We start from the raw sequence: 15,902 nt of genomic DNA on the forward strand, positions 1-15,902 counted from the left end.
ACCTGATAACAAAGTCACACATTTAGTTGATCAAAAATGACTTTCATTTCATCAATTCATGCTAAAGATTTCTTCACATTGTGTGGATCATGAGCACATGGTACTGCAGATAACCTGCAAGCAAAACTGATGATGCCACTGCAGTCACCCACCTGGTGCGGAGTTAGTGGCTGCTCCAAACACAGGTGTGGAGTTGGCCTGCTGTCCAAAGCTCGGGGCCGCGTTGGGCTTGGCCCCAAAGGCCGGGGGCTGGGAGGCTGTGGCCGTGAAAGGGGAAGGGGCTGGGGATCCAAAAGCTGAGCCAAAGGAGGGGGTCTGGTTGGCCCCGAAACCACCAGAGGGGGCTGAGCTGAAGACAAACGGGGGGGGCGCAGCAGACGGGGCTGGAGAAAAACAAAGAAAAATTAGTAAAGGTTGGGCAATAACAATACATGTACAGGTAATACAATTCAACATTTAAGAATTTCAAATATCATTAACAAAAAGGCAAGCCCTTTTACAATATAGCCACAAGTGTCAATACCAGGGTTTAAACCATTGGGGCAATGCTCATGATTCAAAACTGTCAAGAGCTATATGGAAATGTTCAAAGATTACACTTGCTGTCATTTGCTTAATTGTGATAGGGACATCCATTCAATGAGATTGAGACAGTTGTAACTTAAGAGTGGTGGCCATCAATTAAGTTCCCCATCCTGCGTCTAACCTCCGCTAGACCTGCAGCAGCCACTTCAGCCTCTTCATCCTTCTTTAACACACAACTCTATTCTTTCAAAGTCCTCTGCTATTATTCTGATTGTTGAAAAGTGGACAGTGTAGGAGAAGTATGACGACATTATGCCTCCCTTTGAGTTTGCATGAAATTTTGTGCATGTCTAAATAGGTCCCGACATGTCAACCAAGTTTCACAGTTATCGCTCAAGCCCACTATAAGCTATTATGTAACAGACAACATGCTCACGCACCTATGACAACCATACAACCAATTAAACATGTTCTATAAAAGGAACAAATTTCATGTAAAATATTCAGGACAAAAACAAGCATTATAGGCTACCAAAGGAGATACAGACCTGAAGATGAGGCAGCAGAGGGCGCTGCTGCTCCAAAAGCAAAGGAGGGAGCAGCAGCAGGAGCAGCGTTGGCAGCAGCCCCGAAGAGGAAGGGCTGAGCCGCGGGTGGGGCCGGGGCCGGGGCGGAGTTCAGGGAGGTGGCTGATGGGGCAGGCGGCTGGCTGTCCTGGCTCTGGCCAAAGAAGGTCTTGGTTGGGGGAGCGTCACCTGAGGAAGAGGCGGCCTGACCAAAGATGAAGGTGCTGGGGGCTGCAGCAGGAGCAGGAGCAGGAGCCTGGGTGGAGCTGCTGGTGCTGCCAAACAGACTGGGGGCTGGGGTGGCGGTGGAGGATGAGGAGGTGGTGGTGGCATTGCTGGTCATGAAGGAAAATGCTGGTTTTGGAGCAGCAGCAGGATCTGTGGGAGGGAAAAGACAGTGTCAATTATGGTGTGAACTATACTGCAGTAGAAAAGTTGTTTTGCTGAAACCTGAAATATTTTGTGAATTAATAAATCAACAAACAAAAGCAACAATATTAAATAAGATGCACTTTATTGATCCCCTAGGGGAAATAATGGCAGAATTAATCAACAAAGCATAACAGATCATAAGTCAACAAAACCATAATATTCACAAATGAAATGCTACATCTATGACTAGAATAATCAGTATGTTAAGTTTCTCTCACCTGCAGCACTTTGTCCAAAGCCGAAGGAGGGTTTAGGACCCTCTGGAGCGGGGTTTTCGCTCTTGTCTGCTGGCTTGCCGAAGGTGAATGTGGGTGCCGGCTGCTCTTTGGGAGCGTCGGGTTTGCTGAAGGAGAAACCCCCTAAAGTGGCAGGTGCCTGTGTGACCTCGGGCTCTTTACTAGCAGCACCAAACAGGAAGCCAGAGGGAGCAGAGGCAGCAGCTTCCTTCTTTTCCTCTGGCTTCCCAAAGGTAAACGCGGGAGCAGCAGGCTCCTTTTCTGCCGATAAGGATCCAAAAGTAGAGCCCCCTAGTGGTGTGTTGGTAGTCAGACTGGGCTCACCCAGCCTCCCAAATACAGATCCAGTGGTGGTGGTGTTTGCTGATGTGGTGTCAGTTGATGACGCTGCACTGTCACTCTTTTCTTGCAAGGAAGTAGGGAGAGTAAAAGTCACAGAGGATGAGGTGATAGTGGGTGCTGCTGTTATTGTCTCATCGGGTTTTGACAGTCCAAAGGAGAAGCCGTCCTTGGAGGACTTACTCTCTGTGCTAGACGTTCCGGTTCCAAACGCTATCCCACCACTGGCTCCGAATTGAAACCCAGAACCTGCAGCAGGTTGGTCTGACTTTTTGTCGTCACTGGCTGTTGCCTGGGTGGAGGCAGACCCAAATTTAAAGCCCTCGGTAGAGCCGCCGAATTTGAACCCTGACGGTTCAGTAGTGTCTTTAGAAGTGGTTTCTGATGAGGCGCTTCCAAATGACCCTCCAAATTTGAATCCACCAGAGGATGATGAGGAGGTCTCTGAAAGGGAACTCCCAAACTTGAACCCCCCAGATCCAGAGGTACAGTCTGATGATGAGCCAAACTTGAAACCTCCTGAACCAGAGGTAGAAGTGCCGAATGCAGAGGAGCCGGAGGTGCCAAAAGTGGATGAACCAAAAGCTGAACAAGAAAAACAAAGTATTACAATAATTCCAAAAGGTGAAATATACGGATCAAGCTTATTACAAATTTTATTCAGTTCAAAATTTTCTACCTTCTCCAGACCTTAATTACATCACTGGATTTGGTACTGATTTTTTGACGGTTCAACATGATGCATGAAAATAATGGTTGGGCAATATGATTTTCAACTAGGCGGCATCTTTAAATAGCTAAACATTATTTTCGTACACCAAATGTGAAGAAAATGAGTTAACAACTTGATAAAATATGCATCAGGACATATTTTGCCCCCCACACACTGAATAGGATTTGGGCACCAGCAATCAATTTTAGATCGGTCAGTGCTGTCATTAACCATCAACATGACAAAACCTCTGCTTCCACAGCAGGGAAGCATATTTACCTTTGGACTCCACTTTAGCTCCGGGTTTGGGTGTCTGGCAGGCAACACACTGTACGTCGGCGGCCTTGTTCTGTACACAGCAGACATCACAATCCCATGCACCCTCTGGCTTCTTAAACTTGTCCCCGAATCCCAACAGTGGGGCGCTGCTGGCCGACGCTGAGGCTAATGTTGAGGACGCTCCCGCTGACGCTCCTGTTAAGTGAGGAAAGGAAGACACACAAATCAACAAACCATCTCTCAACATCCCAATTATTTAGTGACAGTTAATGCGATTCTACTTTCATGAAAAAGGAGGAATTGTAAATACAGAGACCAAGATTTTGTGTTTTGGTGAGCAATGAACACCAACATTTGCTCTCTCCCCATTACCTGGTTTAGCGCTCATGCAGGCCACACACTTTGTGTCCTGCGCCTTGTTCTCCACCATACATGTATCACATTCCCATGCACCCTCTGGCTTCTTGAACTTGTCTCCAAATCCAACGAACCCTGTAGAAACGGGGGCTGTCGGGGTAGATACAGTCTTAACGGCTGAGAAGGCAGAGGGAAGAGTCAGTGAGGGTTTAACCCCCATGCCTGGCTTGGCTGTATCACAGGCCACGCACTTAACCGCGTCAGGTTTGTTCTGCACAAGACACGTATCGCACTCCCAGGTTCCCGCGGGTTTGGCAAACATTGCACCAAAACCTGTGGTGGTTGTAGTTGTGATAGTGCTGCTGTTCTCTAGCCCAGCCGAGGTGGCAGATGTTAGCTTACTGTCCGAAGATTTGGATGAGGAGGAATTGGGTTGTGGGGTCATGCAGGCAACGCACTTGGAGTCCGATGGTTTATTCTGAACTAAGCAGACGTCACAATTCCACGAGCCTGCCGGAGGTTTGAACAAGTCGCCAAACCCTGTGGAAGAAGAGGAGAGGGAGGAGGAGGTGCTAGAGGTGGAGGAAAGGGCCGTGGATTCTGTGGAGGTCTGCTGGGGAGCCGTTTCGGGACCTGGGGAACTCCGAGCAACAGGAGAGGCAAAGCCTAGAGAGAGGGAAAAGGTGAAGGGTAAAAAACATTAGAACATCCAGATTCCGTCTTGCAAAGATGCAAACAAAAAATACTGCAGATAATGTTTAATTGATTCTAACCAGGTGCTTTGAGGAGGTCCAGCACACTGCCCTGCTTCAGGGTCTTGGCTGGTTTAAAGGGTCCTTCAAAATCTTCTGTGCTATTGCTTGTAGTTGACTTCACTGTAGAAAACAACAGGAGGATCAAAATCATTATTAGAGTTCCAATTTTCTGAATAAAGGCATGAAAACAACACCAGGCCAACTCGCGACACAACTCTTTCTTACCTGCTGCCACTATGGGAGTAGCTAGCTTCCCATTTGACATAGAGGGACCCATTTTTGCTACAGGTGCACTAAAAGTAAATCCAGCCTAGGAGGAGGAAAAGAAAATGACTATTAGTATCAACTTTACTGATGTAAATAATTAAAATCTTGAAAATTACTACTCTTTAACAAACTGTATATACTTACAGAAGGGGAAAAGGTAGGTGGGCTAGCAGCAGTTGCTTTGACAATGGGGGAGGAAAAGGTAAAAGGTTCACAGGGGGGTGTAGAGGCCGTGGGAGGCTCCTGAAAGAAACATACCATTAGGTGAGTGCGCTCATTTAGACCATTCACACACACTGCTGTTAAGCTTTAGATGTGGGTGCGACCCAGTAAAGTTTAAAGTCAGACCTTATCTGTGACAGTTTCCTTGGCAGGGGTCACAGGCGTCATGCTGGGGGCGGGGTTGACGGCGATGAAGGCAGTGGAAGGTGGGGAGGAGAAGCTGAAGGTGGGCAGGCTGAAGGTGCTGATGGGAAGCGAGATGGCTGGCAGGTCTGGCACCTCAGCCACCTGATGTCAGAGAACAAGCATGTATACCACAGTGAGCTCAATTTCAAGGCACAACACACTGCCAAAAGAAAAATGCAAACATTAAATATTTATGGCATTTCTGGATATCGTCACAGTATTCACCTCATCGTCTTCAGGGCGTTTGGAGGACGGCCGTGTACTGGTCCTCTCCCTCTTCATCTTGCCCCCTCCGGAGCTTGAGCTGCTGGCTGCAGGCGTGCTGGACAGAGGGTAAGCTGGGCCACAAGAACTAGTTGTGCTGGGAGAGGGGGAGAGAAACAGAGTCAAACTGAGTCAAGTAAATTTAGACTCACAACATATGGAGACCAGCCTAGCAGTGAAAGTGAAATACTCCTAAATAATGATGCATCAGTACCTTTGAGATGGACCTGGGGCTACCTCAGGTATTTGTGGTGATTGTCTTGTGGGCTAAGGGAGAAAAAGAAATTGAGCATCAAATATTATGCTAGGAACCCTTTTATTGCATTTAATACAGAAGAACCATGTGGCTGTGTGAAGTCAGTGGCTCTGACCGTGTCTCTTGGGGTCCTGTCCAAGGTTCGGCCCACTCCACCGGGGGTCAGAGACGGCCTGAAGGACACAGAGCGATTTCCTGACACTGAAGCTGCTGCAGGAATCACCAGCCTCTGCACTGGCGGGAGGGGGGAATCCAGCTGAAGATAAGAGAGGGAGGCAATATGTGAATCATCAGCTTAAACTTAACTGACAAAAAAAACGTCTAGCTATAGACAAAACATAGGAAGCTCCAAGTAGATTCAGATAAAACAGATGAAAAACATGACCAAGAGAAAGACCCAAGGGCCTTTTCCCATGAGAGACATGCTCAACATATTGACGCATGTACAGACATACACTGTTGAAGTTATTATGTTTCACATTTTGAAACATCCTCGGATAACATTAGGCTTCAAACCATCCAGGGAGCAAAGAAACAGGAGGAAAAGTTTGCAGAGGTTTAGATACTACTGCTTGGTGTAGAGCCAGCGTAACAGGCAGCCAGTCAAGAGCCTGTTCAATACAGAGCTGTTGCTTTGCTTCGATTTGATTTGCTCATGGTAAGAGGGCATGTACAGTGGTCGGCAGGGACAAGGCTTGAGAACAGGCAGAGACCACACACTGGATAAAACCGTGGCATTCAAATGTTATGGTCTCAAAAACTGACCGAACAGAGTGGTGGTAACCCTTATTGGTTTATCAATTTTGGATCCCAAAGTGCACAACACCCAAAACCAACAACACTAATATCAGACATGAAGACCAAGTTAGGTTTAGGCCAGTCTTGCCTGTAGGGCCTGTGTGGGTCAATAGACCATTGTTGGGATTTACAAAGCAGCTGTCACAGCTGGGAATGCCTGACAGTTATTACTGAGGACTAGTCCAGTCCTGGCACAGTTTAACAATGGACTACACTAGACAACACACCTCTCTCTCTCTCACTCACACACACACACACACACACACACAAACACACACACTTTCACTTGCTAATACAATCATGCAGTCTGGCACACTTCTCCAAATAAGCGTGTGTGCATGCGCACAGTGGTGAACAGCTGTGTCCCAGCCGAGGAGAATCCTGTTGACTAGTATGAAAGAGGCCAACAGGCGGTAGGACAGGAAGCGACAGGAAGACAAACCAAAGCAAGTGCTGCTGGGCTTGTACAACGACATCCCTGTTCACATCACTAAAGCCTGCTGAAACATCCGCGCAGCACAGCGGTGAACGAATTTGTTGATGTGCACACACACGTCATGCGGTGACATATGACCCAAACATACCATAAAAACAAACTAACATGTGGCTTAGTGTGGACAGCTAGAGACAAATACAACTTTCTAATGAACTGGGCATGAAGGAATATTATCACAAGGATTTAAAAATCAATATTTACCCGTTTCTTTTTGCTCTGGAAATGTGAAAGATCTAGATTTGTGCCATCCATTGACTGCAAGGAGAAAAATGAGAAAATGAATAAGACGTTTTAATTGGGTTAGGGTTAGTTTTTTTTGGACACACTTGTCAGTCACTACTAACACCCCCCCCCCACTTTTGTGTGTGCATGATCACATCCATGTTGTGTATTGTACAAAAAGTGTGTGATTGCAAACAAATCAGGTTCTAATGATTATTTTGTGACAACGACATCCAAAACACTTACTGCTGACAGGGGGGAGGCTGCAGCTGGGATCCTCTTGGCATCCTGTTGAGAAAACAAAGACCTGATCAAAACACAGCTATTTTAGAGAAAAATCATCATACTATAAAGCAAGGAATCTGTCTGTGTCTGTGTCTGTGTGTGTGTCCTTCGTATATCTCGAGAACCGTTCGTCCGATCGACTTCACACTTGGCGGGTGTATTGCTGGGGACCCAAGGACGTGCAGTGTCGGATTTGGTGCAATTTGGACACGCGACACGTTCAATATTAATAAACTTTGAATTAACAAGTGAACAGCGCTCTGTGCAGCAGCGGCGCGAACGGGCACTGCACTAGTTTACCAAAATTGAATATTGTGGCCATGACAACGTGACACAAAATTTACATTTACCTTTTCAATTGGCAACATAAAAACGGTAACTTTCCCATCACACTTATTGCATAATGAATCCAAGTTGGAGTAGAAGAGATGGCTGTGTTTGCCTCCTGTATGTTTGTGTGTGTGTGTGTGTGTGTGTGTGTGCGTGCGTGTATACACTCACAGCCAGAGGGCTTGACATGCGCTCCAGGGACTGCAGGATGCGCCTGGCTGTGGCGCTGGTCACCCCACAGGGCTGGGCACCAGCAGGCTTGGCCTTGATCTGCCTCCTCACTGGGGCCTACAGATCGATCAGACAGTCATTTAATCGGTCTCTCAAATAACCAAATCAATATTCATACTTCACATTGACTTTTATCCTACAGCACCACTGTCTGACATTAACTTCTTGGCTCACCCGCCAAGGGCTGGTAGAAAAGAAAATCCCCAAATTACCTGCCATGAATAATGTTTACTGGCCAAAATAATGAATATACGTTTTTCATAGAAATATGTCACTCTACCCTTCTTCAATGCTATTTTGTGTATGGAATCAGGTGCTGTGTGTTAACTTAAAAGTTTGACACACACTTAATAATGGATCAAGTTTATAATTCATCATGAAGCGCAACAAAAACTGATGCTTAGCAGGTGTTCATTTCCAGACCCTGCATGGCTCTCATCAAGGACTTACAGAAGAGTTGCCTTTTGGCTTTTCTACTATGTTAGTGTGTTAAGCAAGCGGTGCATGGAGGCAGTTGGGGCCTGACCTGGTAAGGTGTGCCGGGGCGAGTGCGAGAGCTCCTGACCGCAGCTGCCCCGCCATACGTGGTCTTCCCAGGGTAGAAGGGTGAATCCCCCAGCTGGCTGGAGTTCAGCACTGTGCTGTTCAATGTCGACTGGAGGAGAGAGCGGTAAACTGGAAACTTAAACACAGCCTTTGTACGCCACATCAAAATGACTTCAGAGTAATGATAATCAATGGTTTTCTCAAACACAAACTAATTAGGGTTTTGCATGTTTTTGCACAACGGCTTTTTGTAATATAAGAAATGAGACAAAGAAAAAAAACATTCAATCTCATGAGCAAACTAGCAAATACATAAAGCTGAATGCAACCAGCTCTGGTAGTGACTGGCTGTGAGCAGAGTGAGAATAAAAGAGATTTCTCTAGTGCTGCATTTAACTCATAAAAGTATTTTAAGTTGGTGCTCGATGTCCCAACATTTTGTCTACACCTAAAAAGCAATGCTCAGTGCAAGCTGTTATTGAAGTTTCTGTTGCCCGTGACTTTGCAGAGGGTCAATTGGGCGCACTGACCGAATTCCAGAGGGACATTTTACATTTAAGTGGGTCACTGGCAGCCTAGATCAAACCCTGTGACACACATTTGCTCCCTCAAGCAGGGTTTTTCCTGGCTCAGAAAAGGGCTTCAGTGGTACTTGTGTGGGCCAGCGCACACAATCAATTGACCCGACTCTCTTGATCATATTCAGGCTATTATAGTTAACAAGTGGTTGACAAAATATAACAAACATAAAAATTAAATTAAACACATAAAACAATATCTTAAGTTTGACTGTATGCGATTAATTCAACAGTTTTTGATTAACTGTATGATTATGCTAGAAAGTGAATTTTAAGTGGTTTAATGGACTTTTCCTCTATTGTGATTGTTTTACAATTAAACAATATGAAACTTCAACAGTGAAGCAGAATTGCAGCAGGCAGGAGCCAAAACATACTAGTGAAAGATATATCCATTCTACTTTCCAATATAAAATTGAAGTAAGTCTGCATACCTTTAAGCATTTCACAAAATTAGGATATTGGAAAATACCATGTTTGGATAAATATTTGGTTGTTCACATTTAGTGTTGGATAAATATTTGGTTGTTCACATTTAGTGTCGGAACACTGCATAGAAATTACAGGCTAATAATTCAGACCTGAGCCTACCCACTCACCAGTCTCTCTCTCTCTCTGTGCAGGTATTTAGCAAACACCTGACTTGCCTACCGCTTAGCTGATAACTATGAGTCTGCTATTTAACTTTGGCCAAAAGTTAGCTAACATTTTTGTCTCGCTTGCACCTCATTTTGAAGCAGTAACATTACTTTAGAGCATCTTGTGAGCAATGCTTGTTGCTTTCACTTGACTTCTTCAGCACTCATGACTGCCGCCCTGCTGGTTGGAGTACCGCATAACATCCAAAATAGAACAGGGAAAATCTAAGCCGCTGTAGTCATTCATTACAAAACATGAATATCTATATAAATGCAAAGCTTTGTTTGTGGCTCAAATGTGTTCTCTGTAAACAAGCAGTCCTTTACTCACTGACGAGACTCACTATTTGACTGGCACAAAATTAAACACTCACATTGGAGGAGGTTCCAAAGACAGACAGGTTGAAAGCAGGCTTTTTCAGACTGGACTGGGCAGGCTGGGGCCCAGAACTGGTTCTGTCTGTCTCTGGGGACCACAGCTGGGGGATCAATGCTGTTTTGGAGGTGGGGACATCTGCAGAGAAACATGTAGTTTTGTGAAACCAACACACCCACAGAGGATACGGTCTGAGCATTTTCAGAGAGCAGAAATCTAGCTTGAACGTTAGAGGAAAAAGGGTGGGAGCAGGTACATCATTGGACTTATAAAGTGGGCACCTCCCATCACAGATGAATATGAATTAGGCTCACAACACTTTCAACAACACATTCAACACCAAGTTCTGGCGTCCCAGAACCAACCCCCTCCACACCTGCTCTCACTTAACAGAAATATAGTCACCTACACTACCGTATAATTAGCCTAACACCCAGTTGATAACAATTCCTCATAATTTATAAACTCGCCATTGGTCACGTTGAGACTGTTTGAGATGTGGATCATTCAAAAAGTGGTGGCATGATATGTTAAAAGTCTATTCAGATACACCACACTAGCCTTTAAAGACACACAAGCCTCCATATGCAGAGAAAAAACCTTTTGTACAAATACACTTTCTCTCTGTACCTTTGTCAGAAGCGCGGGAGGAGAAGCCGCTAGTGGTGGAGATGTTGTCGTCCTCGTGCTGCGAGAGGTTGTCCTTGATCTCCTTGACCAAGGAGAAGCCCGTGGAAAAGGGCCCAGGGGCCGAGGAGGTGGAGGGCTGCGAGAAGAGGCTGCTGGAGGCCCCCAGGACCGGGGAGGAGGCATCCAGCGGGGGGAAGTGGAGGTGGGAGCGGTTCAGGGGAGGTCGAGACAGCACATGCTCCTGGAAGTTGAGGGACGCCCTGCTAGTCGAGGGCTCTGCGAGGGAGAGAAACCAGAGGTGGGCATGGTGGGCAGGTGGATAGCACAACCAAATACACAAGGGATATTAATTTCCCTGGCTTATATCTGTGATAGCTCAAGGGACTGACTGGATCCCTCACCTGTGTTACTGGTGCTGGGCTCCGGGGAGTCCCGTCCGTCAAGGGGAGGAGGTCCCTCCTCGCTGCCGTTAGGAGGGGGCTGGCTGTTCTGCTCTGTCCCCTGCACATCCCCTCCCCCTTCAGCATTCTTGAAGTATTTCTGCAGCCAGGAAGGAACGATGCTCTTTACTGTGTCTGTCACCCGACTGATCAGGCCTGGCTGCTGCTGATAAAATGTGAGAAAAGAGAGAGGAGGCAAGGAAGAGAGGGATGAAATGAGAGAGAGCCGAGAGAAACACAGAGACAGACAGAGGAGAGAATTAATTTAATTAATAGTCGGGTATTATTTTCAGGTTCTCCATCATAAATTTCACCTGATAATCAGCATTCAATGTGATTCTCTACACATGATTCACTACAACAAAGCACTAATAGTTTTGCTGAATCTGGCTCATTTCTTTTTCAGCACTTGACAAAGTACCAAAAAAAATCTAGGGGAACAAATACGATGCTGAAGAAAAATTAAGACATGCTTGGTTTGTAAATAAATACTGCAATATAGGCTACTGCATAGTAGCCTATATTGTTTAGAAGGCCTTTCCCCTTTACATAAAATGTTGCAGTCTTGTGATTTGGAAAATACAGAAATCAATATCGCATTTGATTTTTTTTTTTTGATCAGCTGCATAGCCCTATTTACAATGAGAAGCCATTCCTGCTTCCCAGTACACAGCCCCACTCAAGCACACCAGGGCAGAAACTGGGTCAGGCAGGCAGTGCATGCTTCTATGAAGCAGTGAGCAAGTGGCACTGGCCTGCACTGCACTGAGGTCTAATATTGGCTGAATTCCAATCAATGGAGATGAGCCTTGTGTCCGACACTCTGTATACATTTCTTTTTGTGGAACTGGAAATATGAGTAACAGCGGTTTCAATCATTTACATCTTTAGAACGCATCTCTCTCTTAATGCCTATAAACTGTGGTAACAATGAAGAAAAACAATGAAGAAAACCGTCTTCCGCGTTTAGGGAGCTTTCCAGGTCTTAATTGGCTGACTGGAATTTACCCATTGTCTCTGAATTTGGATGTAGGTCTAGGAGTTAGAATAGGCTAGACACAAGGGGGATGCTTCAGGTCTTAAATCAATCACATTCCCTTTGGTTCCAGACTGGTAACATAACTATACTTGAACATCTTCAGACCACATCAAGGCAAGACATTGCTGTGCTATGTTCCTGTGATACTACAGATAATGGAGAGGGGAACAGGTGAAGAAAGGGCTGGCTAGCTAGTGCACCACTTCATACGTACACTGTCTAGCTGATGGTAGCTTTCACGGCCTGATAAGAGCCATGTGTGCCTCTTGCTTTGTGCTTATCTGTGAAATACACCAGGGGGCCAGCCTGCACTTCAACCTGTCTGAACTTGCTAATTCACATCATTTCAACCAGTCAAGGACCAGTGCGTAACCACCACAGTGCAGGTTTACTTAGTGCTACATAAGCTATTGTGATTATGAGGATTTAAGGGGGCCGCTTTTCTCCTGTGGACAGGGTCATGGGACCAAAGGGCCCGAGGCAGACTGTCGTGCATGTGTCATTGTTCTCCCAGGAAGCAATCATGTTGGGTTCAAAAACAGGGCGATTTTGATTTAATACGCCAGTGCCAGTACACTGACCAGTGTATCCAGCTATTCAAGCATTCCAGTCATTTGAAAGGCAAAAAGCTGTCATTACTGTAAACTCAAGTGACATGAATGTGACAGCTCTTGAAATCCGACAGCATCCCAAATTCTAGCCATTCCGATGTATTTTACAAACAACAGAAAATAGAGTTTTTGGCACTAAAACCGAAACAACTTCTAAATGTCTTATAAGTTATACAGAAATTATACAGGAAGATTATACAATACAGAAAAATTATGGTGAAGTTCAAAGTAAAAATGTTTTTCTCAGCTGATTTGTGCTTAGAAAATGGGCCAAACAATAAAAAGCAATTAAGGACAGACAACTAAACAAGACTCATTGGCTGGAGATCGGAGCAGCTAAATAATCTGACCTCAAATCCTCTGTCAACACTGGCCAGCCATACCCTCCAATGAGAGCGGTGTTAATCATTTCCTATAAAACAGGCAAGCACTCCAACAACTCACACAGTGGTCGCATCTCAATTCCATAATGAGACTTCCTGTCCTCATTCCCCTAAACTGAAATAGAAATGTTCGCATTCATCTGCGATACTGTATTTAAGATGAAGAGAGGAACTACGGAAAAGAAGATATTTAGACTACTGCGACACAGCCTGGGACCCACGGGCCCCAGCTCACCTTGTCGCACTACAGTTCACTTGCTAAAAGAGCATATGCATACAAAATCAACCAGCCAAACGCTATTATGCAGTGGAGTCTCCAGTCTTCATAAATATGGGCCAAAGGTCAGAGGTGATTAATCCTTCAGACTTTCACCAGCTAGGTACAATCAGTTTACCCACGTGAGCCTAAGTTTTTTGATGTTTCCTCTACAGTTCGATACCATTATGGATGTGATTTGATGAATAAGATTGAAGATATTCGAATTCCCCCACCTACTGGTTTATCAGCTGTTGTAATTTCCCTTGTTTATCTCCCTCCCACCGGGCCTAGTAACCTAAAGGCTAGGCTAGAGTTTCACGTTCAAGTGTCGCTGTAGCTTGCTTGCAGTGTCTTTGGCAGTGCGCGCATTTATAGATCTGCGTTGGTAGTTCGGTGCGTAGACCACCGAAAAACACTAGAAGGCAATGTCGTGCTTTGTTCCATTCTGTCTGGAAAAAAACTGAAGTAATTGTGTTTACCTTCTCAGGAATAGAACAGTAACAATGGCGGTGCATAGCGATTTGGAACTGGCAATGGCTTTGTTAAATGAGGAAGAGCTAATTTGTCTATCATTATTGAAAAGGAGAAAATTACATCAGAGAAGATCTCTCTTTGACCTGCTCCATGTTGTCTTCCCCATCAGCAGAAATCAAGCGGAAAAATGTGTGAGGAAATACAAAGCGGACCAATCACAGTTCTTGCGGTCGTGTGTTGCCCTACATTTTTGGAGAGGTGCACATAAGCTATGCCGGGAGCCTCTGTGGGCTACACAGACACCGCAGACATCTACTGTGTAGCTATGGTGACGTTTTGACGTTGAACCATATATTAGCCAATATTCATTTGGGTCAGCAGTATATCTTAGCTGCCCATAGAGGGGCAGTACAGTTTTTGAGGGGTCACCAAAACAAAAGGAATGTGCAGCTGATATTTGCATTTACACAAACAAAACAATACAAGTTCAAGTTCACATGTTTGTCAGTTACTATATTTGTTTACTTTGGCATTGATGCACCATTGTTTTAACTCCTGCCCCATTATCCTCTATTAATTTTCAACACTTGTCATTTTCAATACAATGTGTAACTACTAATATTTGATCATGAACAGGGCCTGCCTCTAATAACCTAAATTATTTTTGGCCTTTGGCTAATATTTTGGCTGTTCATTAAGTGGGATATGGCGTTTTTCAAGGAATTTTGCATTCATACCTCATAACAGGCCTGATTTTTTAAATGAGAAATTAAACGATTATGTCATTAATATATTTATCAACTAACAATAAAACTACTAATAATGCAAATGCTGAGCTATGTCATTATATCTAAATAATAATCTAGCTAGTCCGAAAGGTCAGCTAGCTATACATCTCGCCTTTCTCTTACTTCAGCCTGTCCTCAAAGGAACTCGTTGGCACCATTTTTTGAGGTAACTAGCCCAGTTGCCCTTCCGAACACATCAGTTAGCGAGCGTGCTAGTGGGCTGTGTTTCCCATATTTAAACAAACCAACCATATAATTTATAGCTAACTTGAATATTTAATACTGCATACAAATTGATCTGTAACGACTGCCTAACGGGGACAGCAATTATCTACTAAATATCAGTACATTCGTTCATTGTCTTACAATGGTTTAAAGCAAACACCTATTTCTGTACAAGGGGGTAAGTAAAGCCTCTCAGTCCACCATGTGGGCTCCAAATCAGCCAATGCTTCCTACGCAATCCAGCTGGCAGAGATTTAGCAAACGTTAGCTAGCTAGCACTCGCTATACAACGAACGTGTCTCAAAAATCTACAGAAAATTTATATTTGTCTGTTTATAACACAGGTGCCTATAACTGTGAATAGTGAGAAACTAGAGCTCAAACATCACATTATTACAACCGACCATGGTGTGATGCAGCCAAAGTTAAGAACCAGAGACAACAATGCGCTGCTCGCTAATGCTAGCCTACTAGCTAGCATTCGGATCAGCTACCGTTAAGAATTGACTTCCTTGCTATTTGCTAACTTGGCTAGCAGCTAACAACTTGCTAACGGTGCTGTCGTTGAGAATGACTGCTTGTATTTTTCGCACAAGCGCTTAAACAACTGATGTTTTATTAGTCTAAACGACTCGTGGTGTCATGCTTTTGACCTGTCAAGTCCGTCTCATTTGTCTTCCCTTTAGATACGTCTGTCGGCTAATACGCTAGCAGCCAGCTTGCTAGTTCGCTAGCATTTCCGTGACATGCTAGCAGCGCGTGGAGGCCATGAGCGCTAACAGCAGGCCACAAAATGTCTCCAACAAAACAATAACAAGAGCTAAAAGATAATGGCATTACAGTCACTGTTGTGTCCTCGACGCAAGCTTTTCACGCAAAAACTTCCACTTGATTTACCTGTTTACTTTTGGCGTAAGGTTTAGAGGCAATATGATATCTTCTGCTTCTAATTTTCCCTCCACCCGTGGCCGCCATGGCTTGTTCGTTTGAGTGTCTATCGGTCTTTCGGCGCCGGATAGCTGTCATCCAGCACAGCGGCTATTCAGAGCGGGAACTATGGGAAATGAAGTAGCTGAACATACGCACTAGACCCATTTCACAGGACTTTGTCCCACATACCCCCTATCTGAGAGGTATTGTGTTATTAGCTGTGACTT

At 44.8% G+C, this 15,902-nt stretch overlaps 1 protein-coding gene across 1 annotated transcript in view; it reads right to left on the reverse strand.

Moving 5' to 3' along the window:
* The window catches only part of nup153 (nucleoporin 153), a 17,761-nt gene extending 2,000 nt beyond the window's left edge, over positions 1 to 15,761 (reverse strand). The window contains exons 1-21 of the mRNA XM_078290425.1: positions 15,643 to 15,761; positions 10,928 to 11,132; positions 10,527 to 10,802; positions 9,895 to 10,034; positions 8,285 to 8,413; positions 7,699 to 7,815; positions 7,159 to 7,200; positions 6,892 to 6,945; positions 5,512 to 5,652; positions 5,355 to 5,407; positions 5,102 to 5,237; positions 4,817 to 4,978; positions 4,613 to 4,711; positions 4,427 to 4,511; positions 4,220 to 4,321; positions 3,462 to 4,112; positions 3,090 to 3,284; positions 1,742 to 2,683; positions 1,074 to 1,469; positions 153 to 383; positions 1 to 2 (exon numbers count right to left, since the gene is read on the reverse strand). The exon at positions 1 to 2 is cut by the window's left edge and continues 182 nt beyond it. Coding sequence (XP_078146551.1) covers positions 1 to 2; positions 153 to 383; positions 1,074 to 1,469; positions 1,742 to 2,683; positions 3,090 to 3,284; positions 3,462 to 4,112; positions 4,220 to 4,321; positions 4,427 to 4,511; positions 4,613 to 4,711; positions 4,817 to 4,978; positions 5,102 to 5,237; positions 5,355 to 5,407; positions 5,512 to 5,652; positions 6,892 to 6,945; positions 7,159 to 7,200; positions 7,699 to 7,815; positions 8,285 to 8,413; positions 9,895 to 10,034; positions 10,527 to 10,802; positions 10,928 to 11,132; positions 15,643 to 15,720 — 4,236 coding nt within the window. The 5' untranslated portion in view covers positions 15,721 to 15,761. The remainder of the gene's footprint in view (positions 3 to 152; positions 384 to 1,073; positions 1,470 to 1,741; positions 2,684 to 3,089; positions 3,285 to 3,461; positions 4,113 to 4,219; positions 4,322 to 4,426; positions 4,512 to 4,612; positions 4,712 to 4,816; positions 4,979 to 5,101; positions 5,238 to 5,354; positions 5,408 to 5,511; positions 5,653 to 6,891; positions 6,946 to 7,158; positions 7,201 to 7,698; positions 7,816 to 8,284; positions 8,414 to 9,894; positions 10,035 to 10,526; positions 10,803 to 10,927; positions 11,133 to 15,642) is intronic.
* Positions 15,762 to 15,902: the final 141 nt, after the last annotated feature.

This window comes from Centroberyx gerrardi, chromosome 19 (assembly GCF_048128805.1).
Source record: "Centroberyx gerrardi isolate f3 chromosome 19, fCenGer3.hap1.cur.20231027, whole genome shotgun sequence".
In the NCBI taxonomy this organism is placed as follows: Eukaryota; Metazoa; Chordata; class Actinopteri; order Beryciformes; family Berycidae; genus Centroberyx; species Centroberyx gerrardi.